General features: G+C 50.8%; 10 protein-coding genes across 10 annotated transcripts; 1 reads left to right on the forward strand and 9 right to left on the reverse strand.

The window, feature by feature from the left end:
• Positions 1-92: 92 nt before the first annotated feature.
• Aud_004163 (glycoside hydrolase family 11 protein) lies at positions 93-806 on the reverse strand (the record flags this gene model as incomplete). Its single annotated transcript, XM_043289103.1, has 2 exons — positions 93-492; positions 541-806. 2 exons carry the CDS (start codon positions 804-806, stop codon positions 93-95), a joined length of 666 nt encoding a protein of 221 aa, XP_043145038.1.
• A 1,019-nt stretch (positions 807-1,825) lies between these two features.
• Positions 1,826-2,273, reverse strand: Aud_004164 (putative quinol monooxygenase; the record flags this gene model as incomplete). The annotated part of the gene is made up of 3 exons (XM_043289104.1): positions 1,826-1,963; positions 2,017-2,044; positions 2,092-2,273. 3 exons carry the CDS (start codon positions 2,271-2,273, stop codon positions 1,826-1,828), a joined length of 348 nt encoding a protein of 115 aa, XP_043145039.1.
• A 485-nt stretch (positions 2,274-2,758) lies between these two features.
• On the reverse strand, positions 2,759-4,066 carry Aud_004165 (uncharacterized protein; the record flags this gene model as incomplete). Its single annotated transcript, XM_043289105.1, has 1 exon — positions 2,759-4,066. The coding sequence occupies one exon, from the start codon at positions 4,064-4,066 to the stop codon at positions 2,759-2,761; it is 1,308 nt and encodes a 435-aa protein (XP_043145040.1).
• A 2,935-nt stretch (positions 4,067-7,001) lies between these two features.
• Positions 7,002-8,443, reverse strand: dprB (the record flags this gene model as incomplete). The annotated part of the gene is made up of 3 exons (XM_043289106.1): positions 7,002-7,846; positions 7,895-8,197; positions 8,254-8,443. The coding sequence occupies 3 exons, from the start codon at positions 8,441-8,443 to the stop codon at positions 7,002-7,004; spliced, it is 1,338 nt and encodes a 445-aa protein (XP_043145041.1).
• Positions 8,444-9,643: 1,200 nt separating this feature from the next.
• Positions 9,644-10,287, reverse strand: Aud_004167 (FKBP-type peptidyl-prolyl cis-trans isomerase; the record flags this gene model as incomplete). The annotated part of the gene is made up of 6 exons (XM_043289107.1): positions 9,644-9,683; positions 9,740-9,781; positions 9,837-9,857; positions 9,922-9,982; positions 10,030-10,097; positions 10,181-10,287. 6 exons carry the CDS (start codon positions 10,285-10,287, stop codon positions 9,644-9,646), a joined length of 339 nt encoding a protein of 112 aa, XP_043145042.1.
• Positions 10,288-10,937: 650 nt separating this feature from the next.
• On the reverse strand, positions 10,938-12,902 carry Aud_004168 (putative C6 transcription factor; the record flags this gene model as incomplete). The annotated part of the gene is made up of 3 exons (XM_043289108.1): positions 10,938-11,940; positions 12,013-12,692; positions 12,750-12,902. The coding sequence occupies 3 exons, from the start codon at positions 12,900-12,902 to the stop codon at positions 10,938-10,940; spliced, it is 1,836 nt and encodes a 611-aa protein (XP_043145043.1).
• A 1,744-nt stretch (positions 12,903-14,646) lies between these two features.
• On the reverse strand, positions 14,647-15,321 carry atfD (bZIP transcription factor atfD; the record flags this gene model as incomplete). Its single annotated transcript, XM_043289109.1, has 1 exon — positions 14,647-15,321. One exon carries the CDS (start codon positions 15,319-15,321, stop codon positions 14,647-14,649), a length of 675 nt encoding a protein of 224 aa, XP_043145044.1.
• Positions 15,322-18,204: 2,883 nt separating this feature from the next.
• Aud_004170 (uncharacterized protein) lies at positions 18,205-19,117 on the forward strand (the record flags this gene model as incomplete). The annotated part of the gene is made up of 2 exons (XM_043289110.1): positions 18,205-18,454; positions 18,513-19,117. The coding sequence occupies 2 exons, from the start codon at positions 18,205-18,207 to the stop codon at positions 19,115-19,117; spliced, it is 855 nt and encodes a 284-aa protein (XP_043145045.1).
• Positions 19,118-19,157: 40 nt separating this feature from the next.
• Aud_004171 (putative C6 transcription factor) lies at positions 19,158-21,316 on the reverse strand (the record flags this gene model as incomplete). The annotated part of the gene is made up of 2 exons (XM_043289111.1): positions 19,158-20,048; positions 20,099-21,316. 2 exons carry the CDS (start codon positions 21,314-21,316, stop codon positions 19,158-19,160), a joined length of 2,109 nt encoding a protein of 702 aa, XP_043145046.1.
• A 1,965-nt stretch (positions 21,317-23,281) lies between these two features.
• On the reverse strand, positions 23,282-26,743 carry Aud_004172 (uncharacterized protein; the record flags this gene model as incomplete). Its single annotated transcript, XM_043289112.1, has 1 exon — positions 23,282-26,743. One exon carries the CDS (start codon positions 26,741-26,743, stop codon positions 23,282-23,284), a length of 3,462 nt encoding a protein of 1,153 aa, XP_043145047.1.
• Between the last annotated feature and the right edge of the window lie 2 nt (positions 26,744-26,745).

The raw sequence follows: 26,745 nt of genomic DNA on the forward strand, positions 1-26,745 counted from the left end.
TGTGGACAAACTAGCTATACCAGCTACGTACCATGACAGAGAACCAGCTTTCTGATTGGCTGCACGAGGCAAGAGAAAGATCCAAGCGACAGCTAAGAAACAGTGATAGAAGCAGACCCGCTGCTCTGGTATCCCTCCGTCGCAACAATCATGTAGTTAAAGTCTCCCAGCTCCAGACCCGCCTTGGCCCATGCATCAAAGTGGTTCTTCGTCGTCACAGTCCCGCCCACCCGGTTCGAAGTCCGAACAGACCAGTACTGGTTGAAGGTTGCCGTGCCCTGGATCGAGGGCGCATTCTCGCGGGTCGTCTTGTAGATGTTGTAGGTGCCGCCGTCGCTCTCGACGCTGCCGAGCAGGGTTGCCCCAGTGGAGGGGTTATAGGAGCCGTAGCTCTCCACGATGTAGTATTCGACCAGCGGGCTGGTGGTCCAGCCATACACGGAGAGGTAGCTGTTTCCGCTGGGCTTCCAGGTGCCGCTGTACGTGACCGTTCTGCATCCATTAGCATTGGACCTAATAAGCAGAGAGGAGAAAGCTTACTTCGCACTGGCTGGGTTCCAACCCTTTCCAGCGACGAAGTTGCCGCAGTTAGTCCAGTCGACGCTGTACTGGCCGCCGTTGCCGTTGGTGTAGGTCACCTCACCGCCGCCGTCGGTCCAGAAGGAGTAGTAGTAGCCGTTGTTGGTGCCGGTCTGAGAGGTGGTGAGCTGACGTTTGGCTAGCTCGACGTATTTCTCCGAGCCTGGCGCGGCCAGCACGCCAGCGACGGTGGAAAGAACAAGAGCGAGAGAAGAGAAGGAGACCATATTGCAATGATTGCTTGATTGCTTGATTGCTTCGATGGTGAAGAGGAGGTCCTGGTGGCGAATTTATGGCTTAAGTATTCATGGCTTCAGCGGATTTCAGCCGATGAAGGGATTACGAATCCGTTTGTCAATGTGAATCTCATGATTTCAGGTTAATTGTTTCGTTTCATGTTGTGATCAACACCCACTTTTGCCGGTGGGCCGTTAGATATTATAACTGGATTGAAGGAGTGATCGGCAGAATCGTCTCAGTTTCGCCGAGATATGAATCACCTGGAGCATTCTATTCGTCTCAGGAGGAGTGCAGACATGACAGGAAGATGGCTGTGTCGTATGATGATCTCTCACCTGTGACAATATAAAAGATAAACCGCATTCTCTGGTTCTCATTTAAGCTTATTAATTGCCAAGGATAGGCTTGAGCACTGTAGAGTAACACCTGGACATCAGTTTCATGCGTGTCTCAGAATAAGCATCAAAAGAGCCATAGAATGCGGGGCAGATGAAGTAACCCCGGATTTGCCGGCTGTACAAAAAGTGATCATTGAATATACTTTTACCGGAGAAACGACCTCTGAGCAGTCCAATTATCCTGCATAACGCCCATTGACATGGGCCAGAATAGCCTGTATTCTGCCGCCAGTCGTGACGCTGCATGGAACTTTAGCCGAGTGTCGATCGGTGAGAGAAACCTCGTCGGCAAAAGTGACAGGGCTAGATCTTATTTCTGCCTTGTTTTGAGAGTGTACTAACTGGAATGACAAACAGGTATTTTGGTTTTGACCTTGAAGCCGAGGATATTAAGTTGACATCTTGCGCGGCCCAATCTTCCCATTTCTGTAATGACTTGGATCAATCTCTGCCGCAGCTATTGAGGCTATATACCATAGCAATTCGTGATGCATCGTTTATCGACATATTGAGTGAAATGATATGAGACGGATATTCAAAGATCTAGGGCTGCAGACATATTCAGTTCATTTATCATGTACCTTCATATAAATTAATGAGTGCATACATTATAATCCCCCATTCTCTGTTTTCACCGCAACATATGGCGCACCGACACGATTTAGCACCTTGACCTCTCGTGGCTTGAGATACAACGGCGCCGTCGCCGCAAAATAATCCTTATAGTACGCTTTATTGGCTTGGACCTAGCCAGTATCAGATTCTGCAAAATTCCCTCCTTATGACCAACGAAACGTACCTCAATGATCCATTCCTTTGGTTTTGACCTGTCTCCGTCAGCTAAGCTTTTGCGTATCATCCGCAGACTACCTACCAGTTTTCCACCCATGTGATTGTCCCCGGATTCTCAGGGTCTTGATAGACCTCGAAGAACGTGCATTCAGGCTCTGCGATGACATGCTCGTATACTGGCTTAAAGGCTTTCCAGAATATAGGAAGATTCGCTGGGTCAATGTAGACAGTCATGTGGAGGGAGATGCCTTGGAAGATCGTCATGTTGCAGACGAGAGATGATTGTGAGTGTTAATGGTCGTGATCTTTGTCCGATTGACTGTCTGGATAGCCTCAAGTATTTATTCTAGAGATTAACGTTGAGGTGGTGATGATTGACTCTCAAGTGTCAGACATAACGTTATGCTGGCGCTTGGCGTCAACAATACGGTTTGATTACTGCCGAGACAATAGACCTGGCATGGGATTACTCAACGATTGCCATGCCATGTTTCTAGATCCGAGAACTGTCCAGAGAAGAGAATGAATATTGCAAACAGATTGCTTTATAGCTTCATTATGCAGCTCTATCGCTGATGTTGATCGTAAGGAGTGACACATTCGGTATTACATGAGTGAGAGACAGGAAAAAAGAGACGCAGGCTCCAATGATAATTGGAGGCGCACAGATATAGACACAGACACAGGACAGTCAGACAGGTATTAGAAAAGTACAGCAGGACAGGATGGACATTGTCTTTTCACCTCCTTCACTCATCGCAGTCCTCGGAGTCATCACCGCCCGCGGACGAGTCATCGCCTGAGCCAGCGTCATCACCGCACTCGTCGCAGCCGGAGTCACCATAGTCGTCGCCGTTGTCAGAGCCCGACCCACCAGTCGCAGAGGCGCCAGCCGAGGCGCTAGCACCGGCACTGGCGGAGGCGGAGGCGGAGGCAGAGGCAGAGGCGCCGCCGCTGCTAGTCGCGGTGCCGCCGATGCTGATACCGCCAGAGCTGGAGCCAGAGCCAGAGCCGCCTGCGTTTCCACCGGCAGAGCCGCCAGCAGAACCAGAACCAGAGCCAGAGCCAGAACCTTCGGTCGAGCCGGAGCCGGAGCTAGAGCCAGAGCCGCCTGCACTTCCACCGGCGGATCCGCCAGCAGAACCAGAGCCAGAGCTAGAGCCAGAACCCTCGGTCGAGCCGGAGCCGGAGCTAGTGCCAGAGCCGCCAGCAGAGCCTGTGGCGGAACCTCCAGTAGAACCAGAACCAGTAGCAGAAGCGCCAGTGTCACCACCTGCCGAGCCACCCGCGGAGCCTCCAGCAGTGCCAGAAGCGGAACCACCTGCCGAGCCACCTGCCGAGCCACCCGCGGAGCCTCCAGCAGAGCCGGTAGCAGAACCTCCGGGAGAACCAGTCGGGGAGCCACCAGCAGGTCCACAGGAAGAGCCTTCTTCGCAGCCACCAGCGGAGCCCCCTGCTGAACCTCCAGCGGAACCACCGGCCGAGCCAGATCCTGTAGCAGAGGCACCGCTATCACCACCAGCGGAGCCGCCAGCTGGTCCACAAGCAGAGCCTTCGGCGCAGCCACCAGCGGAACCCCCTGCTGAACCTCCAGCGGAACCTCCAGCGGAACCACCAGCAGAACCACCGGCCGAGCCGCCTGCAGAACCACCAACACTCACTCCTCCTTCACCATTTTCATCACAGTCGTCGCCGGAACCAGCGCTGCCGCCGAGTCCACCACCAAGGTGACCACCCAGTCCACCCCCGAGATGACCCCCCAGTCCACCACCCAAAAGGCCACCCAATCCACCGCTGGCGCTAGCGGAGCCACCGGCTTCACCTTCGCAGGCTTCGCATTCAGATGATCCGCCAAAACCGTGGGAGAGCAGACCAGACAGGAGGCCAAAGGTACGGGCCTTCACGCGAGGTTCCTCCTTGGTGGGGTGGGAGATGGGAGTCAGGAGTTTGCTGACACGAGCCGGGGAGGCAGAATTTTGATTTTCAGGAAGAGTATGCACCGGCGCAGCCAGTGTTGAAGTCGCCGAGAGGGCGAGAAGAGAAAGAGCGAGATGCATATTGAACGAATGGAAGAACGATGGATTTTATTGAGTGAGAAGAAAAGAAACGAGAGGAAAAGAAGGAGGAGATGCTTCTACCAGAGGAGCAGTGAGTGGATTGGTGGATGACTAGGAGGAAGAAGATGGGAAGTTGAGAGGTATTTATGCATCTGTGATCGCGTCTTTGACGTTGGGGAGATATCCTTCCTGCCTTTGGAAGGCGTGATTCTATTCCCGGAGGATGAAACGATGGCGTCCAGAGGGACAGGGCTTGATAGTGAACCGAGTTTTGGACAAAGACAAGGACAGGGGATGAAACCTACTAGCACCCCGAGTTGGGGCTCCAGGGCTGATCGAGTAGCAAGCTACTTGGGGTAACATCGTTGCTACATAGTTGGTGCAGACGTCGATGCGATAGATCTGTCCACCATGAGTGTCAGTTTGTCTTAGAGATACCATGAACGAGCTCAAGGGATACGAACAGAACGAATTCGATGCTTCGCATCATGGCATTAGAACAAGACCTAGGATCCATGACTGTAGCGGACGAACCATCATCATACTCTACAGTGCAGCTTGGAGAGGACCGATCTCAAGCCCTTGTGAATAGAGTTATCCTGGTGGAGACTCCAGCCTTAGCGCGAAAGGATCAATTGAACATCGCACGAACGAGTTCTCACCCTGAACACTCCAGCTCCTGGTCAGGTCTTGATTTCGCCCAAGCTCGGGGTTTGGATCGTTTGACTCTGGCTAGATCATGCGATCACCAGGGATCCACGCCGTAGTTCAGTTTGAGATGTTCTAATTTTGGTCTTCCGATTACCCGTACCGTGCACAAATCATCGGAATGCCTTTTGGGGCAAAGAAAACGAGAAGGATCGAGATGTAACGAACTAATGATCTACCCACGAAAGCAAGCATGTATCAGGGATCCAGCGTAACATTGGAACTTGGATTCAAAGGTGACTCGAGGCCTCGGTACGAGTCTTTCTGCATGAGTTTAGTTTTCTATTGGTAGTGAGTGAGAATGATTCTGTTCAGCCTGTCTCCACACGCTGTTGTAGTAGTCCCGAACTCACCAGGTCAAGGCATGTGAGAAAACGCCAACAAGTCCCGAGCCTGGACTCCTGAGCAGTTCCTCTGTCACAAACCATGACTAGCAAGACTTGAAACTGGCTAGTTGGCTCCAAAGTGGATATTACCAAACTCCGATCTTCGACGCCAAGCACCGGACTGTTTCTTCTTTCTGCAGGAACCTTGCAGGCTGGAACTGCTCGGGGAAGATGTCTCACTCCTAGGTGACCTATCCATCGGCTCTCGATGCCGGAAAAATTATGAAGTGATGATGTCGCTGGCCCTGCTGAGGTCCCACCATGACCGTGGGAGAGTGTGCGCATGAGCAAGTGGATGAAACGCATGGGTCTGACTAGAGGTAAACAACCCCTTAATGCCAAGACCTCGCCTACTGCCCCAGAACCTTCCCCAACGTTGATCTACTTACTGATCAATAATGGGAAAATCTTGGAACTCTTGTCTATGGAGTAACATCCACTGTTTTCAGCCTTGTGCATGTTAAATCGAATCAATCACTGCTATATATAGTCATTGCTGAAACCCGACTATGCACCCGTGAGGACTTGCAACTATCCGCACCCTGGAACTTCAACATATGGCGCAATGGATATTGCCTCAAGCAATACTGATCCCGGTGCTATAATAGAGCTATAATAGATGTGTGACCGCTTAGTTTGCCTATTTGCGTAAATGTTGATTGAAAATTTGGACACTAATCCGTGGGTTTGATAGACGATCTACTCATCCTCTTCCTGTTGCAGATAAAGGGCCTAATCAACATCTTAATTCGACTACTATAACTGGAGACTGCAGGAGCAGTATATTCTCAATACAGTAGGAAATCCGGAGCTTAATGCTTGTTTAGGCTGCGATGGCTTCAGCTTCTATACCAGGACAACTGATTATTCGCCAGAATATAACTTTCCTGTAGGGCAACAACAATGGTCTATAGGATGAGCCAAAACGAGTCCATTATGATATAGTACTCAAAGGTGCGCGTCCAAGCAGGCCTTGATGTCTCATGACAAACGGGAATGACAGAGAGAAATACATGACCCGTAGCACGAAGAAATTGCCAGGGATTGTCCCAAAAATTGGACAAATGTACTATGGACTATGGGCCACAAGCGATGTTTTGCCTACTACAGCATGACCAGCCGTCCTGCCTCAGGTTGCTCCACTGCATCCGCTGGAATACTTTGAAAGGAAAGACAGACGGGATGTAGGATAGAAAGACAAGGATAGAGCAGATCAACCATGGTTATCTGAGGCTATTGCTGAAAACGTGGATATCATGACGAAAACAACCAGCTGATTTCATCCGACTTCTTCCGACGAGCATTTTTCGATATAGAATTGCTCATCATCATGTTATTCCAGTTGCTACGAAGTGCAATGTGTCCCTTCCCTACCGATATTTCAGTCCAGCCAACGGCAGAAAATGGAACCTTCAACATCAAGGGTCTCCAAGCCAAGGAGTCAGCACCGCCCAGGACTGCATAGCAAGTATACGCCTTCGTGCTCTACCATGAAAAGGTCGACGCTCTGGGAAAAGACCCAGCCACGCTCTACCGCTTGCAGGGAGCTACGTGTACGGCGCCGTCGTCGGGATCATAGCCACGATACTATGAGTAAACTGTGCTTGCGGGCAGAGAAATGATCAGCTAGGTTCCCCTACGGCTGAATGAATGTAACGAAAGCTTTAGTTAGTCTTCATATGTGGGAGGTTACAACTGTTACTGAGCAGCTAGAGCATAATTCAGATAAGATGAGTGTCATTGGTCATGAAAACTAATCATAAAAGTACATCGTCACGGCATAAATGGATATCAAAACCATTCAACTTCAAGCTTGCGAAAAGATGAGATGGGTATCATTCTTAGTAACCACGCTGGGTGCCCAGGGTACCACGGTTGTCCAAGTCGGAATCGACGCGGGGGTCCACCTTGTTCATCAGGTTGGAGTTGTGGGGTCCCGCGGTGTGAGTGGTAGTGCCAGGGGCGTGGTAGCTGCTGGAAGCGAGAGCCTCATGGCGTGCGCGGTTGTCTCTGTCAGAATCGACGCGGGGGTCCACCTTGTTCATCAGGTTGGAGTTGTGAGGACCGGCATTTGTGCTGGTGTGAGTGCCCATGCCAGTACCCATGCCGGTACCCATGCCAGTGTTCATACCAGCGCCGGAACCGTAGGCGTGACCAGTGCCGTAGGAACCAGTGGTTCCGTGGGTAGTGCCGCGGTTGTCCATATCAGAGTCAACACGGGGATCCAGCTTGTTGGCGAGGTTGGAAGAATGAGGACCTTGAGCACCTCCCATGGCCTGATGACGGGCACGGTTGTCCATGTCGGAATCGACGCGAGGGTCGACCTTGTTCATCATGTTCGAGTTATGGGGGCCGGCGTTCGAGCTGGTGTGGGTGCCGAAGGTGTTCCCGGCACCGGCGCCGTGGGTAGCGGTGGTACCGTAAGCACCGCGGTTGTCCATGTCACTGTCAACCCGGGGGTCAATCTTGTTGGCGACGTCAGAGCTGTGAGGGCCATAGGCACCACCCATGGTCTCATGGCGAGCACGGTTGTCCATGTCAGAGTCGATACGGGGGTCGACCTTGTTCATCATGTTCGAGTTGTGAGGTCCGGCGTTGGTAGAAGTCGAAGTACCGTAGGTGTTGCGGGCACCGCTGGCATAGGCGCCGGAGGTGGCTCCAGCACCAGTGTGGGCAGCACGGTTATCTGAAGGAGTCAGTAAGTCGTTAGAGAGATCGAGGCAGTTCTTCTCACCTCTGTCGCTATCAACGCGGGGATCAACCTTGTTGGCGACGTTGGAGCTGTGAGGGCCATAGGTTCCACCGATAGCTTCATGCCGGGCGCGGTTGTCCGCATCTGAGTCAACGCGAGGATCAAGCTTGTTCGCAATGTTGGACTTGTGCGGGCCGTGGGTGGTGCTGGTAGTGCCGGTAGTGCCAGTAGCTGCAGAGTGGCCATGGCCAGGCTCGATCGGGCGAGGACCGTGGGTGCTGGTGTGAGCGACCTTTTCGCCCTCTGGGCCCCGAGTTATCGTGGCGTTAGAACCAGAGCGGTGGTCTTTATTGATAGTGGTTAGCATCTGCAGAAGAGCTTGACGTGCGAACATAACATACCACGGTCGCTGTCGACACGGGGATCGAGCTTATTGGCGAGCTTGGAGCTGTGAGGGCCATGGTTGGTGGTAGTGGTATCCGTAGTGGTGTGGTGAGTGCCGTGGTGTGTACCAGTGGTATCGGAGGTGTGGGTGGAATCGTGGTGATGGCCACTAATGGCGTCCTTCACCTTGTGCACGAGTCCAGACATTATGGTAGGTTGTTCGTATCAGGGTATATTTGAGAGATAGAAAGTTCAATGATGATTGTTCGATTGTTCAATTCAGTATGCTAGTTGTTGTATGCTGAAGATGAAAGAATCTCGAGAGCATCACGAAGCTTTATATCTTCAATTCAGCCATCACAACACATGACGTCAACTCTTGATCTCATCAACTCAAATCGAGCGCATTTCATTCACTCGTGGATCCCTCCACGTCAAACTCGTCATATCAACCCCTGGAGGTACCTGAATGGAGCTGCCAGATACCGGTCTGTCAACACAAATGTCGTCATATCGACGATTCTAAGGGTCATTATGTAACCCACTTCAAGCTCAACGTCACCAGCCACAGCCTTAACGCCACAACGGTCTACTTGCTCCAGGCCTCATGTTATGATATGCCATTTCATCAATAAAACAACTCAACGTGTTAGCTGGTCTCCAGTCGATTGAGGTTGAGGAGATCTTGTATCAATTTTAGCTATGTAGCTGGGACTTTCCACCAATCGATATGGGAAGAGGGCACACGGAGCACAATCAGCTCAACCTTATCTTAGGTATAAGCCACAGGGACCTGTCCCAACTGTCACTGCTTCTTATTTTTAGAATCCAGTCTTCAAGTTGTAACAATCAAGGACCTGAGCCAGAGCAAATATCGCTGATCATGACTTCAGCCTTATGTCTGAGGCGCCTGCGTTAACTAAAAGAGGTTAGGCTGACGGGGGACAGCTTGACGCGTCGCGGGGGATATTTTGCCTCAGGCAACGAGCACTGATGTCATCCCTACTGTCAGTTGTTCAGGACAAGTATATGGTACTACTACACTACTACTGGTTCCATACCAGGTATCTGCCTATTGTTTGATATGATCAAAGGAACCGTCACATAGTGATATCATACCCTGTGCAATGAGGATAGGTTTCCTTTTCCCGCGGTGGGGATTCTCAGTTGTAGTCTCAACAAGCCAGTTCTTCGCGACTGCATGTAGAATTTGTTGGGATAGATCTACAATTGGACAGCTCAATGCATACATGAGATCATACGTGCTTCATAACGCATCTACCCTAGATTCCTACATGTATTGTCGATCCTTAGTAATTCTGAGTCACCGTGAATCACTGCGCAAGTAGCTAGTAGAATTGCATTCTTCAAGCATTGATTCTATATCATATCACTTGCAGGAGGAATCTAAGCCTTCTTGTTGTTGATGCCAAGGAGCTCAACCTCGCTGGAATCCAGTCAGCTCTGCTATCACTACCAAGAAGCGCTCACGGAAGAACTTACAAGATGAGGGTAGAGTTGGGAGGGATGACCGGAGGGAAGCCACTAAGATAAAAATGTCAGTTCACCAACACACGAATGTCCAGCCGCAGACACATACCGAGCGCCGTAGCCGTAGTCACTATCAAATCACCCATTAGCAAACGGAATAACAATAGCATTACGTGAAGCTCAGGCAAACTTACGGGGTGATGGTGAGGACAGCCTTCTCGCCAAGGCTCATCTGAGGGACACCCTCATCCCAACCTATCCTCGTCAGCAGGGAACTTCTTAGCAGATTCGTATCAAAATACCCTTGATGACACGGCCAACACCGATCTTGGTCTGGAAGGGGGTATTCCGGTCGACGGAGCTGTCGAACCTAGGGTCCACCGTCAGTATTCTAGTCTCGTAAAGCAGGGAATCCTGCTCATATAAACAGTGGATATTTATATCGGCACCTACTTTCTGCCGTCGGCCAGTCTACCGGTGTAGTGGATGGTGACCAAGTCGTTCTCCTGGGGGAAGTCGACGCCGTTGCCGGCGGACTTGAGTTCCTTGGTGACACCCATTGTGATTTATGGTGGAGAATAGAGGAAGATGGAGAGGGATCTGGAGTTGAATTGAGATCAGGGGAAGGAGGAGATTTTTGCTGGGTTTCCATATCCATGGCGGGGTATTTCAACAAAGCGCGCGCAGGAGTGGGGGCACACCCCACCATAGCAGCTTCTCATTGGCCAGGATTTGAGAAAGGAGGATTATATCATCCTTGGCATGTGATTGGACATCAGTCATCAGTGATGAGCTACAGGTGATAATCTGCGACTCTTGGATGGCATTAACTTGTCATTATTGCTAGAAATTGACTGCAGACTTTATTAGAGTGAGGGTATATATACATTCGTCATCGAACATTACTCTAAAATGACTTTTTGATCCTCAGTTGCCCATATTTGGTGAGAATGGCCGACCTGAACCTAGACTCGGAAGGATGTTAGCAATGCAGAAAAGGATTGAGCAATGGTCAACTCTAGACTACGAAAGCACCGGCTACAAAGCTGATGTCACTGCGTTCGGGTACCTACCTAGCAAGTCGGATCGAGAAGCTTCTGCCAATGTACGACTACCTACTTGTGATAGTCATCCATAGCCCAGTCTATTTTGTGACTGCAATGGCATGTATCTGTGGCGCTGTGACCTTTGGGGATCGAAATCGTAGTCGTCAAGGGTTACGAAGAGCCAGGGGCGTCGCGGCGGGTGTAAGACGCAGGTAGAGATCTTGACAAATCTGCCACGCTCGCTCTGAAGCAGCATGCCGAGAAGCCATGGCTAAAAGCCAGTGCATGCCTTTCTGTATGTATCTTGAAATTAGCTCCGGATCCTTGGCTCCGTGCTTGACGCGCGACTCCAACTCGATTAACAGCACAGTAAGGGCTTGCATGAGATCATGCAAGATCCAGCACCAGGGAGCAATGCGACCCAGCCAGATAATGTCAGGCTCATCGGGCAGCTGCGAGAGCATATTGCAGGCCGCATTGGTGCATATGTCCGACATTTCCTTCCATCTAGAGCTTGTAGCTTGACCACTTCGCTCCCATCGGTAAATAGCGATCCGGGCAATCGTCATTTTCGCACTATAGAACTGAAAAGCAAGGCACCATCGCTGCGTCTCAAATGCCGGGTCCTCCTGAGGGCGACTGAACTGGAATGGCTCGGGCAGCCTTCTTTGCAGGGAATTGATGGTCGAAATAAGGTCTTCAAGGGCTTTTTCCACCGAATAGCTGCTCGATCTGGTGGCTCCGGGAGCGTAAAGCAGGTTGATTGCGCATCGCATAATCCGGGCTATTTCAACTGTGAACAAAAAGTAGAGCGAGGCGCACGGCTTGACTGCGGGAAGATAGGTTTCGGCATCTGGAGCTGTTGCCGACAGCAGGGATTTGGAAAGAGTACGTCGAGCGTTGGCATCAGCGAGCAAGCGAGCGACAAACGGGTCCCCAAACTGGTCCTCGTCAAATGGCAGAGGCAACGGCGCCGTGCAGAACTGATTCGCCACGCTGTACGGCCGACCCGTCATGACTGACAGAGTAGTTTCGAGGACGAAGATAGACCACCAAACTCGACAACGAAGCTCTTTCGAGATATCCAAGGTATCTTTGCTAACACTCCTAAGATGAAGACCCATAGCGATGGCGGAACTAGTTGCCGTACCGGATATTCTCCAAGCCCTGTCAACGGCGGTGTGTCAGATGAAAAAGCACATGACGAGTCAAATGGGTCATATTCGACGTTTTACTTACCTATTCACTTGGCCGATCATCAGCAGGTAGAACGCAGCCAGTCCTTCGATTTGGGCTTGTTGAATGTCAGGGTGAGGAATCAACGGAGTGTCAGCCAATCCCAGCATGCTTCCTCGGGAGAAGTATTTCGATGGGTCGTGCCATTCGTCGGCCTCATCAAAATACGTCAAGCTCAAATGCTGCGCAGCAATGGCAAGGATCAAGTTGAAAATAGCCAGCCATTTCTTTGGTGGCTTGGATTGAGGCTCGGAGTATAACCGTCGATACTGGTGTAGAAATACCGTTTTGCCGACGATGGGGAACCCAGGATGCAGCATGTCAAAGTAAGTGTCGAGAAGTTCGTCTGCGACGTCTTGCGGAGGGATTGTAAATGGCTGCACCGAGAGATCAACCGAGAGCTCCTCATCATCCAGGAAGTAATTGACGGAGCTGATCGAGTCTGCGAAGAAGTCGTCTGGAGTCTCTGAACCTTGCCATGAGGCGTCCTCCAGCCGGAGCCCTTTCCGCTTCAGTTGATGCAACCATGCCCTCCCGGAGTGTGCACCGATGAATCCTGTCGCCTGACTCATCTTGTCCTTGTTGAAGTCTTCTTCGATGGGATCGGTGGTGGGAGTTACCAGGCGCGTAATAGCATCGACGGATAGATCGCTGCTCGGGCTGAGACTCGCCGGCGGCGTCTCCTGTGGAATTGTTAGTCCGAAAACATTCAGTTTCGAGCACTCAAAAAGGGCACTTACCTTTTCTAGAGCCTTAGCGATCAATGGCTGGTCCTTGGCGTCGGCTCTCGGTTGGATTCGCCGCAGCAGACGGTAGTATTCCTTCAACCGCTGCTCGAGATCCTGTAGTCGCCTCAAGATGAGGTTAGTAACACGCGCAATGTGCCGAAGCATTGGAGTAAGTGGCCTACCTTGCGACCTTCTCACTCTTGTTAGCTACAAACACGCACTCGATTTTCAGCTCACGGCATCTCTCACAAGGCGATCCCCCGGTGCATTTTGCCTTTTGCTCTCTGCAATTAATACAAGCTCTGCTCGCTCGACGGGACCGAGGCTTTGCCGTCGTGATGCGCGGTAAGCTGACCTTAGGTAAAGATTGGCTTGATGATGATTGTTGTGGACTATCGTCTTTCTGGATACCGCCTGGCGAGCCTTCTCTTTGACGCTTCCGTATCTGAGAAGCCTGACTCTGGGGGTCCATAGGGAAAAAAAACTAGTCAAGTGATAGATTCAGACATAATTGAAAAACTGCACGACAATTGCTTTATGATTTATCATGTATGATGAAATCATCCAGACCTGGAGAACCGCATTTAAAGTACCGGGTGAGTATATCATGCCTGAGCCACATGTGTATGGGCCCACAGCTGCCAGCTGGGCTGTTTTCCTTTTTGGGGAATTAGTTTCCAGAAGATTCTCGTCGGCTCCCCGAATTTTGGATGTCGCGCAGCCACAGACGTAATTGCCGTTCTTTTAGATAGATTGCCATTGAATAAATGGATTAAGGGACCTTTCAATTGTTTCCTGGATGTCCAATGACAACTGGAGTTCACGATCAGGGAATCTGCCCTAATTGATCTGCATAGGTAAACAAAGTGGACTGGTCTGTTAGGGAAACAAGGAGAGCGGGATGATGTCACTGAGAACTGATCAGCCTGAAGAACCCCACCGTCAAGCCACTGTCATCAACACTAAGCCACATCGAATTATCGAAACCGATCTCCAATCATCAGGATGTGTCCATATCAATCTGTGGGGATTGCGGATAATAATTATGCCCTCTCCGCTCGACAATCAAGCGCACGGCTGCACCTTACCTCACGCTTGTGCCAAATCAGGATGTTCAAGAGCCAGCGATTGCTATGTTGCTATTTCTGATAACTAGTAGTTTCACTTCCTTTAATGTAATTGGGGATAGCACAGACATGGACACGTCCATACCTTTGAACATATCACTGACCTAGATGATGTTCGATGGCTCATCTGTAAAAAGATGTCCAACAGTCGCCTTGAACCGCCGGATCAAAGAGCCAATGTCACCGATAGCCGAGCAACATGATTGGGATGATGATCATTTTGCAAACAAAACCAAGCCTTCAACTGGTCAACCAGTATTAGCTGTGATGTTCAATATTGACTTTCTTCCCGTGACATACTGTCTCATTTCTGAGTTTTCGCGCTCTTTCTTTAACCCGTCGGCCAATCGGGTTAGTTGGATGCTATCCCTAATTCTTGCACCTATGCTGTGGAAGATCTGTGCACCACATTAAGTTCCACTTACCTCTACTGGTCATGCAACTATGATTGGAAGATCTAGTGACATCCACGTTACCGCAGTCTCAGAATACCCCAAACACTCTGATCGCGTCGCTTCAGGGTATATGCATTTGCGAAACCTTTCTCAAGGCCCATAATTCGCTCCTACAACAGCCTGCTATTGCCTCCATTGGTCTTTTCAGAACATACTCAAGCAGAGAAAGGACGATACAATCCATCATATTGATCCTATATACAACAAGTACCGTACTAGACCCCCCAAAGCCCATCGCATCATAACCATCACCATGCCCCCGAACACAGAAGCGCCCAATACTTTATACACCAAGCACTTTTCTTCCTTTCTGCACCCACGGAAAATTCAACTACACCCCGCCCTCCTCTTCTCAATATAACTCGTAATCGGCCCATCGCCACACCGCGCATGTCTCACCAACTCCTCCTTAAGCGAGATGAGCCCATCCCGCAAACTCTGCACCTGGTACTGCAGCTCGCGTTTCGCAAGGGCTAGGTCCTCGAAGCGGGATTGCAGTTGCTGGATGTACTGCTTTTTCTTGGAACGGCATTTTGTGGCTGCCACGCGGTTCTTGTGCAGGTAGCGTTGCCGTTTGATGGTGTCTGTTCGGGGGTCGTTACCGAGCGGGGATGTTGGTTTCGGGGCTGGTGCTGTGACAGCTTGGGGGTTTATATGCTGGGTATCTGTGCTGGGGTGCAGGGTTGCCCCTGTCCAGGGCAACGGGGCTTGGTCGAGGTAGACAGGTTGAGGGGGGAGGTAGGCGTAGGTGTAGAGCTCAGCGGGAGCTGTATAGGTGTACGCATCGGCGAGGTTCTTCGATGCATCTGGGGAAAATTGGGAGAATTGGTTGGCATAGGGGTACTGTGTGTCGTAGGCGGATTGATCTGAGGAGAAAGATTCCGCTGGGGTTGTGGTCAAGTAAGTGCCTGTTGAAGACGGATAGTATGGTGGTAAGAAAGAGTTGTAGTAATCCCGGCTATAGCTGGGAGGGGGGTATGACTCTGGCAGTTGAGAGCACATATTAGGTATATCACAACGAGAGTGGAGAGGATAATTGAAAAGAGTGAGGAGTAACCCAGTCTGCCTAAGGACTTAGGAGCTATGATATATGCTTGCCACTTCATAAGCTACACAGAGGACAGTACGCACAGGACTGACATCTGCGCGGCAGGATTACGTTTGAGTTTTTCTTTGTGCCTAACTCAAACGCCTGGTCCTTGGACGTACTTGAGATACTTTTGCGAGTCATTGGTGGGTGTGATTCAGCTCGAGTCCAAGATAGGGACGGGTATAGTCAACGGCGTGAAGCGGAGATGACTGGCTCTTAGCAACAGATACGAATCGAAACTCTCTCCCCGCATCGTTTCTGACCCTGATAATCATCAATGATATAAGACTTGTACTAAACGGCCCAAACCTAATGCAGTCGAGGTTTCCTATCCCAGCAGATACCCTTGCCTTTTCCCGTCATCCTTCTGATGATATGGACAGAACGGGCGGGCTGATTAGGCCTGCACGTTAACTGTGGGGGATCTCTGTGACAGACCATTAGAAGCATTCTACTCCCTCTGGTAGCTAGAACTGCCGATCCCAGGCTTTGGAGTCTGATTTGTGTCCCAGGTTCCCTGGTTGGTAATTACTTTTAGGAGGTTGGTTAAACGATGCGAGCATAGTGGAGATGATCTTCGTTATTGTTCAATGGGGCAGAGAGTAGCTTGCATGGTGGCGTTCGATTTGAAACGGACTATCTCCGGCATAGCCGATCGTTCTCCCTCGCATTGAATACTGTTGGCCATTGAGGCATGCATTCATTTCAAGAAGACCTATAGAGCTGCACGCGTCGGACAAAGGTCAACGATTATCTACTCGACCTAGGTCAAAGCAAACCGATGCTCAAAGCTCATCCTGCATATTGACATACCGTGTTTTAGAGGTCATTTACTGATATTGATTCTCGTTGGTGTCAAGGTCAGACACGGGCCAGCTCGAGTGACTGCGGGGTTGCCAAGGAAGAACCACCATCAGGCCGTTAGACCCTCGAATGAAATAATTGAGAAGATCCAAATAAAATGAATTGGGATACGAATGGTTCGGATGCCTTCCCCGACGGTTGAGTTGATCATCACTAGTAAGACATACCCAAGCTGGAAGTCAGAAGATGATAAGCTGATACTCGACGAGAATGAGGGGTAACACGATTCAACAACAACAACCCCGTCACGAAACTGGCTCAATCAAGGGGATCATCGGTAGCTCGATGGGATGCTTTTTCCGAGTCTACCAGATATCTCGCTGATGTTGATTGGATAAAAGGTTCCTTTTGGCTCGGATGATGACGCGGACATTGGATATAGTGAGCGTTTGGAGCTGTAATTTCCAGTTTCGCTGCTTTGAGGATGGTCTCTGATAGCCCTCGACGGCTACAGTCGGCCAGTATGAACTGAATCGTCATGTTTGGTAATCTTCAGCCCATTCTGTGTTCTGAGTAGATGTTCAAGAAACTCGATTTCTATGGGATCTTGCTCCACGAGATGACCCTTCGTACTATTGAAGCTTATTAGCATGAATATGCAACGCTCAACGGGGATCACGTCAGCATTATTTATCTCAGGACTGCACCATGGAATAAAGTGCATGCGAAGTACCTACAGAATAGTTTCTTGGGGTTTCGGAAGGATTTCGGCCGTTCGTATTTGGCTGATCTCGTCCCCAGCTGTCTCCTATTGGCGGGTGGTAACTCGCGGAATTTTATCAAAGGTTCCGCAAACTCAATCCATGTCAACAAAACCGGAGAGGTTGGCAGTATTGGCAGTGCTCGAAAGTTAAAGTGAAGCAGCGCACAGGGCGCAAACCGGTTCTGTGGATTGACGATGAGGCTCGTGTTGACTAACGGGGACGCCTCGATACCTTCCGCATTTGTCCAACGTCCCACACATCAAGCATTTGGCTCTGGGCCCATTGATGGACACGGCTTACTATCCTTGGACTACCAGGCGTCATTCAACTGCACGGACATGACTCGTCCCCAGTCATAGCCAGATTGTCCATCCTTTGCAGGGAGGTACCTCTGCATTATATGGCTAAATCGACGTCCCTTGATGAACCTTGACTTTTAAGATGTCATCATTGTGGTGTATATAGACTGGCTCTGTATATGTCTCCTGGTCGTGCTTTCTTCTCAATGATAGAAAGGGCAGCAACCTTTGCTATGAGTTATTGAAGACCCTCGTCAGATATACTGTATGCTCCTTTATGGTAAGATCAACAGCCGTATCAAGATGGGTTTGAAGATGCCACATCTGGGCAGTTACATAGCGCATGTATTTGAGAGTGTACAGAACCTTGAGCTGGATAATTTGTCAATGCAATCTTAGTGAAAGCAGATGGATGTACGAGTGTGCTTCTGAGGATCTTCTAAGATGGATTTTCAACGCAAGGTGTGAGACAGGAGGAGAAATGACTTAAAAGAAGGGAAGGAGACCTCTATTTCTCACCTCATTTAGCTGATGTAGTTAATAAATATAAGTGGCCGCTTATTTCTTCTCAGTTCTCTCAGGGTCAATATCCTAATGGCGTGAGGTTCAGCAATGTGATTCATGGATCGAACGCGAGTCAGGTATGGACCACATCGCTCTTAACGATTGACTAACTTGGATACACCCTGTAAGTCCTCAATGAAACTAACCCCTTCTTACGGCGCTAAATCATTATCCCCTGATACAGCAGATGCGATGTCCTCCAACCGTCAGTATCGCTAAGCGCCGACATGCCAGGGTCCAGCAAGTCCATACCAAGAGTTCGCTGGCGCTTAGCCTTCCTAAAATAACCATAAGACGAAATGACTTAAAGAGCCTCTCGACGCATCTCCCAGACACTCACCCCAATGCTGTCCTAAGCAGCACAATGTCTCTCTTAGCAATATCTCTCATCACGCTCCTCACCCTCACACCAGTCACAGCAACATGCTACTGGCCCAACGGCGACACAGACAACAACTACACCCCCTGCCCCAACAGCAAATCCTGCTGTCTCAAGGGCGAAGCCTGCCTCTCCAACGGACTCTGCTACGGTGCAACCCTCAACATCGCCTATCGCGGTGCCTGTGCCGATAAATCCTGGCCGGCCCAGGAATGTCCCCACGTTTGTCTCGATTGTATGGTCCCCCGTTCTCCCTTCTGCCTTGCGTCTGCCCTTGACTAACTCAAATGCAGCAATACCCGACCACTGGGCGAATCTCTACTCGTGCCCCAATTCCTCGACGAATGTGTTCACGTGCGGGTATGCGGGGTGGGCGACGGACGTCTGCAGTGCGAATCTGGGGCAGTGGCAGTGGGTGAGTGGGGATGTGGAGGTTGCGAAGAACGGGAACGGGAGTTTGAGCCCGTCAGCGTCTGTTTCCATGGTTCGGGACATTGTCACGACTACGTCGTCGGTTTCTGGTTCGTCTACGGGGAAGCCGAGGGGGACGATTACGGGGAATATCATCACGACTACTGGGTCTACGACTGCTACTGCATCCACAGGGACAGAGACGAGTACTCCGAAAGATTCGGCGGATAGCTCTATTTCTGCGATGACACTTGGCGCGGGATTAGGGGTGGGACTAGGCGTCCCACTCCTCGTCGTGTCGGGGTTACTGATCTTTTTTATCCGGATGCGAAGGCGAGCGCCGGCAGCGCCAGCACCGCCGGTCAATGAAAAGGTCTACCCCGGCGCTGTGTACTATACAGACCCGGCGGAGATTGCCACGCAGAGACACAATATGGCTACGGAGCTGGAAGGGTCGAGGCATGATCGACCGGAGTTATATGGGTAGTTAGTTGACGCTATGCTTGTATCGCAATGTACATTCCTGCTCAAACCTGCCACCACACCGGCGTGGACCATAAGTCCATCGTACTAGCCTGCCCCTGCACATCGGTCCACGCCGTATGCCCCGCCCAACTGATATAATCCCAAACATCCTGACTCGACACGCCTAGTTCATTCCCCGTGTACGCCACCGGGACGGTCTGCGGGACCTGGATTCCCGACCGCAAATCAACCGGATACACACTCTCCCCCGCCGCAGGGGACGTTCCATCCGACGAGGCCCCCGACACCGACACGGCCATCGCCCCCAACCGCGCCATCGACGCTCGAAAAATCCTCTCAATGAGATCCAGACTCGGCCGCGCAGTCGAATGCCACGCCTCGACGCGCGCAATCGCCGCCATGGCGACCTCAACCTGCTCCTTGCACGACTCCACCATCGCCATGTCCGCATCCCCCTCGGCCTCCGTGGCAAGAATACTCAACGTCAACAGCGGCACCAGGCTCGCCTGGAACCCATGCCAGATGACCCCCCACGCAGCCGCAGGACTCTTCACCTCCGCCTCGGCAATATCGACGATTGCCTCGTGCGCGAGCCGCTGGCACTTTTCAATTGCGAGACGCTCTTCAGTATGGAGCGTGATGGTGGGGACGCGGTGGAGGGCATAGTGTAGCAGGACGTGGCGGTAGAGGAGGATGCGCAGATTATGAAGACTCCAGCGCATGCGGGTGCGGGCCGTGTGGATCGAGTCCGGGCAGGGCTCGTATGTTTTCAGGAGCGGTGGGAGCTGCGCGTACCAGTCCGTCAATTCGGCATCGAGATCTTGGAGTTGCTGGTAAGAAGGGAGAGGAAATGCGGCGAGGGCTTCTTGTGCGCGGGTGGCGATCTGGCAGTAGCGGATGTTTTCGATGAGGATGAGGGAGCTCGATGTGTTCTGCTTAGTGTTAGTTGTTGAGTGAAAGATGGCAGGAAAAGGGGACGTACAACTGGCGGCTTGGTCGAGACTGCCATCGAGGAGCGGCCTAGCGTTGGCCGTCCGAGGGTCATGCAACCCCATGTATCGAGGCAGTATAGAGACCACCAGATCCGCCGGCGCAGATCGGAGGGAACCGACGATGACTGGAGCGGCCTGCTCTCGCTCTCGTCTGTGTCTGCGATCTCCTTGTGCAGACCCAGGGCGGTGGCCATCCGCATCGCGGCCGCGATGAGCGCATACGCCAGGTTCGGCTGGCTGATGTAGTGCAGGTAGTGGCCGGCCATGATGCCGAGGGTCTGGACGGTCTCGATGTGTGCACTGCCGAGGGATTCGAGGGAGAGGTATTGGCGTGCGCGCTTGCAGTAGGCGATGTGCGTGGTGTCGTCGCTGGGGTAGAGGGAGATGCTGCCTGCGGCGAGGACCATGTTCATGAGGGCGAGCCAGTGCTCGTCGCGCCGGGTGTTGGATATGTAGGTCTGTCGGAAATCGGACTCGTCAAGGAGAGGCATGGAGGGATGGAGGAAGTTGAAGTAGGCATCGATGAGTTGGTCGCTGGCGTGGGGTTGGGTTGATGGGGGTATGGGAACGGGCGGTTTCCGTCTAGGCTCGTTCCTCGATGGAGTTGTAGTGGACTGTCGAGCCATTGATTCCGGATTGATCCATCTGATCACCTTGAGGACGGCATTGATAGAGGAGATGCCCAGGTAGGTCGACGGCGGACGCGTCGCCATGGAGAGCGCGTTGACATCATCCGATACCTCGTCGTCTTCATTGACAGCATTAACCTCGCCACTCTCAGCATTTCCCATTGACATCGCCTCCAAAGACGATCGCGAGTGATGCTCATCGGGACTCTTTGGTGGCTGCGGAGGGGGTAGATCAGAGGCAAGTATGCTATGTCGTAACAATTCCAGCAGCTCCTCACGCGTCAGATCTACGATCGACTGCAAGGAGACCGAAGGAAACAATCTCTCCAGAACAGCTCGGTACTGACTATCTGCATTGCAACCGTCGTCTCCGGTCCTGCTGTGGGGCACTCTGGGATCCGAATAGCGGCACAGCTCGGGCTTCTTGTAGTACAGACACGGCTCACAAGGATGCGTCCCTGTGCAGCGGATCTTGCGTCGGCGGCATTCCTTGCAGGCTCGTAATCCTGGTCGTCGTCCACGGCGTTCTTCTCGAGTCGCTGGGCGTGGGTTATGGCGGAGTTCGAAGGTGTGGAACATTTTTAATGAATGTCTTCATAAAAGCAAGTCGAGTAATCATTAATGCATTCTTTATTGAGCATGTTTGAAGTCATAAGTTGAGTAGAGTATCGAGTTTACTGACTGTGTGGTGATCGTGTCGGGGTGTCCAGATGCCCACCTCCCTACTCCTGTTCTTGCATAATCAATCATAATAGCGATAATAAGACTTTGAGGAAAATAAAATGGCCACAGTGTTTGCCCCGGATTTACCCCGCACAGTATTACTACTCTAAAAACCAGACATGAGTGTGACTGTCCGGTGTGATGGGGATGTGTGATCAGATCCTGGACGCTAGGATAGCGCATGCCCTTCTGAACGCATCACACCGCACTAACTAGCCACTAGCAAAAACAGGAAAATGGAGGAGTTATATTTCAGGCGTCAGACTTTGGGCTGTCGAGTACGGAGTAGTCCTAGTCCATCATTATGTCTCGGTTCTTGACAACCTGGCCTTAGTGTGTTTCAGATAAGGAGTTCCCGGCTAATGTTGTCAAAAGCCGATAATCTACTTCACATATGGATAGGAAAATGGCCACAGAATTAATTTCAGGGTCCAGGGCTCTCAACTTGTAGAAATACAATCTGTATCAAACATGTTCATTTCGACAGAGGTATCACAAAACTCACAGGAGCTGGACCCATCCGCTAGTCCACATCCCCGCTTACTTTGCAATAAGAAGCGACACATTTGATACAATCTGAATTCTTCTGTTCCACCATCTCGAACCTTCGAAGGCTCTTACAGAACGAATTCTACCAACTGACGATGGCCAAGTGGACTAGCGTGGAGTCTCAATGCAGAAAGAACTACCTCGTATCAAGTAACGGGATTCTTGCCTTACCTTATGCGGATGCTCGTTAGCTTTAAAACCCGATTCTTGATCTACTGTCGAAAGATCCCCCAAGTCCGAGCTCTCGAAGCCCACTGGGAATTAAGCTCATCGGATCGTCGGGTCGAAAGCCCGTGTACGCTGCAGTCTACAATCTATAAGCGCTGAGGATGACAACATCATTTTATTATGAATCTGACTGAATATGTGGCACTCAATCAGCCACTACTGAGGAATTATTATGCTCTCCCGCCGTAGCACAGTGTTCTCCCACACAGTGGCACAATGGATATCACAGCTGCGTTAAGAGAATATCAATCATGAGAACATCACATGATGCTCTCGGCTATTCTTACTTCTTCACTTCATCTGTGGTCTTTAGTTCTCCTGGTGACGGTCTAACCGCAAACACCAAAATGGGATGCCAGGTAGATACAAGCGATCCCTCCCATACCAATCACAAAACCGACAATCAAGCCCCCGCCACCAGAAGATGAAGGCATGCGTGAGGCCCGAAACCTCGTCCACTCCCTCGTCCACTCCCCCTCCAGAGAAGGCTTCGTCACTCTGTGCCGAGACAGCCTCCTACGCAATTTCGGCTTGTTTGGGAAAGTAGTTGATTGCAAAGTCTTGATTCCAGAACAGGTATCGAGCGCGGTCAGACTGTTTATGCTGAAAGAGATGCTTTCCAATCAGAAAGACTACTTGTGCGTGGATAGGGAATGTCCCCAAGGAGAAGCTATGTACCCGGATTTGTGGATTATCCCAGAGGAACTTACGAAGGGCCATGTATGATGTGAGGTTGACTTGGAGTCTCCTATCCTATTCTTAGATTAACCATCTACATACAATATAAGGTCTTCGAAATGAGCTATTATGCAGCAAAAAAGAAAAATCTTCCATCGAAGACTCATCGCAGGCACACCGATGACAGCCCATGTAGCGACGACAAGTCCCTGAGGTCGTGCACTGTTTCCCGCCAATATGACTGGCTACTCTCCAGCGCTTCAGTTACGAGATTCAAGCCGATCAGGGTAAACCTGGCCGCTCCGCAGCCACTGATTGAAATCTGATTTAAATGAGGAGAGATCCGTGCAGACTAACGATTCCGAATCAGTCTATTTCTTGCAATTCTTGCCCTCCCCGCTCTGCTGAGATACTTCTAAAAGCCATGAGAAGGGGATGGTCTCCAAGGAATAGCCTTGCAGTAGATCGTATCGGCACATGAGGTGTCTTGACGCGCTCTTCATAGGGCTGCTGAGCAATTAACGCAGCTACTGTATGTTCTGTTGCAGTCTCCGGATGTTGTGACCCTTCTATTTGACTGCCCGCCGTCGGGGTTCTTTCGCTTGCTAATGAATCATGGATGCCCTTCCAGTCACTGAGAGAGCGAGAGGAGGATATGGCAACAGGGTGATTAGGCCCCAATGTTTTGTTGCAAAGCTCAGAGCATTGTTCCATTAGGGCCAAGGCGTCTTGCAGCTTTTCTTGGGATTTCCAGGTATAGGCCAGTTTGTGCATGCTTATGAGAGTATCAGGATGTTGAGCTCCTAGGGCAATCTTCCTCATCTCCATTACTTGCAGCTCAAGCTTCTCAGCTTCATTCCATCGTCCCTGATTTGAATAGAATGCCGCCAGGTTTGACATGTTGGTAAGAGTATCAGGATGTTCAGCCCCTAGCACGGTCTTTGCTGTCTCCAGTACTTGCGCGCATAGCTTCTCAGCTTCATTCCATTGTCCCTGATATGCATAGACTGATGCCAGGTTTGACATGCTGGTAAGAGTATCAGGATGTTCAGCCCCTAGCATAGTCTTCTCTGTCTCTAGTACTTGCACCCCTAGCTTCTCAGCTTCATTCCATCGTCCCTGGTCTGCATAGACTGATGCCAGGTTTGACATGCTGGTAAGGGTATCAGGATGTCGAGCTCCTAGGCCAGTCTTCCTCATCTCCATTACTTGCACCCCTAGCTTCTCAGCTTCATTCCATCGTCCCTGCTTCCAATAGACTGATGCCAGGTTTGAAATGCTGGTAAGAGTATGAGGATGTTGAGCTCCTAGGATAGTCTTCCCCATCTCTATTACTTGCACCCCTAGCTTCTCAGCTTCATTCCATCGTCCCTGGTCTGCATAAACTGATGCCAGGTTTGACATGCTGATAAGAGTATCAGGATGTTTAGCCCCTACGACAGTCTTCCTCATCCCTAATACTTGCACCCCTAGCCTCTCAGCTTCCTTTAACCGTCCCTGCTTCCTGTAGGTTACTATCAGCCGTGCCATACTGTATAAAGCAGAGGGATGATTGGGCTCGGTTTCCTCCTGTTTGATTCTTAGTAGCTCAGTGTATAGCACCTCTGCGTCATGAAATTTTCCATCTTCGTAAAGGCAATTGGCAATATTCTCAATCAAATCAAGGTGCTCTTTCCACTGTGCTGTGAATTCGTCTTCATACACAAGGGATAAGGCATGTGGGAGGTATTCTCGCCAGAGTCCTCGATTTGTATAGTGATCATCTGGGAACACATTGCGCATCTGATCAGCGGCCTTTTGGATCCAGTGACTAAACAGTGCATTCTGCCGTAGCCAGTTCCTCATGGCAATATGCACTAGTCTGTGTAGGTTTATCCCTGTATCTTGGCTGTTGATAAATGCATATGCGTTCAGAAGTCCCAAAGCGTCGATTCCGCGTTTCCTAGATGCTGGCATTGGAAGAAGGGACCGAGGGATGTTGCGCGGATTAATACAGGCCATGAAAGATAGAAAGTCAGCTGCCACTTGATCCTGGCATTGGATCTGTTTGAATGAAATCAACCAGGTGGTGATTACTGGGTTCTGGAGGTCCTTATAGCGTCCTTCATCTTTAAAGTCCTCGCTCAGGAGCTCCACTACCTCTGGTTCCTGTTCTTGCAGAAGCGCAGAGTAGGTGGTCAGGTCCAGGCCATTTTTATTAATGTATGCCGATGCTTGCGTGATCGCTAAGGGCAGAAACGACAGTTTCTCCAGAATGGCAACTGCTGTGGGATGATCCTGAAGCAGACCCTTGTCTACCAGTGACCTTTCGAGAATTTTTAATGCAGTGCCCTCATCCACATCTGGAATAGGAATGATATTGGAGGATGTTAGCTCCACGGCCAGTTTCCGGTTCCTTGTGGTGAAGAGAATGCGGCCTTGTTCACTCCGAGGGAGAAAGTCCTCAAGAGCTGGGCCTGCGCGATCATCTGACAGCCACATGTCCACGTCATCAGCATTGTCAAAAATCAGAAGCCACTTCCCAGCCTGCTCGGAGCTGAGGTATCTTTTGACTTGCTCTTTGACTTCTGCTGGCTTCACATTGGGAAGTCCAAGAGCTTGCGCCATATTTAGGTATGTCTGCTCAATCACCTCATAGCTAGTGCATGCGACCCAGAATATCGAGCACTCCTTATCTCGATCCCGTATGCGGTATGCTAGCTCCAGAGCCACTTGCGTTTTCCCAACACCTCCTAAACCTGTAACTGCAACCTTTCTGGGACGGTCTTTCATGGTAATTAGCTCTTCCAGTTTGGTGATTTCCTTCTGACGACCAACGAATCGCGGATTTCTTCCCAGTGGGACTATGTAGTGACCAGTTCTGCTGTTGTTCTTTGTCAAGCCCTGATTCATGCGAGAGACGGTCATAGCCGACAACAACCATTTCGCATAGGCAGCTGCTGCCAAAGCCGCATATCCCTGCCACTCTTTCTGTTTATGAGAGTCGCAGTAGTCGCATATCCCCCGGACCACCAACGTCGGAAGCCCATCCATAAGGCCTGCTGCTTCCATCTCGAAACAGAGTATGCCATGCTGTTGAGCAAGACGGTCGCGAATTTCAGAGTCCTTTATCACTTGGTCACCAGATGCGATCAACCCATAGTGGATATGAAGCGTGTTGGTTGTACGCGGCGGCCGGCAGACTAATTGCCCTTTGTCGCACTTTTCACAGTTGCTTTTTGGGTCGGCATGGCGATACGAGGACCGAAATAGATAATCAGACTGCTGATTCGGGGGGGAAAATCGGTCTTTCATGTCAGGATTTCGATTCAGTACATCCTGCACTATTGTCGAAATCGCATCCTCTCTTCTAATCATCTGCCGCGACTCAAGATGAGCCACATGTGTCAGAAGAGTCTGTGGTGGTTTGTTTAACGTGCCTGTCCGCTCGAATTGTCCGCCTTGAACTGCCTTGCCGTAATCATACTGGATCACTCCGCTGTATCTTCCGACTGGCTTGCTGACGACCACATCACCCAGCCGGATGTCATTGCTGGTACTAGGTACGCCGCCTCCGATTCCCACCATCAGGCCAAACTGGACCCGTGGGAAGGTCGAGACCATATGAGCCATGACCGTGGAAGCAGATATGGTTCCATATATGCCATCTGGTAGACAGGCAATCACTATATAATTGCCGTTCAATTCACCAAGGACGTATGCGTTCGGATCAGTAGAAGGTTTAGGCAGGGGTTTATGGGTCTTGTCCAGCATGACGCTTGCCGCTGCCATCTCCAACGGTAGGGCGCATATCCACGCGACCGAGTAGTCATCGTGCGTTAAGGCCATCG

The sequence above is a fragment of the Aspergillus udagawae genome (genome assembly GCF_001078395.1).
Source record: "Aspergillus udagawae IFM 46973 DNA, scaffold_3, whole genome shotgun sequence".
NCBI lineage: Eukaryota > Fungi > Ascomycota > Eurotiomycetes > Eurotiales > Aspergillaceae > Aspergillus > Aspergillus udagawae.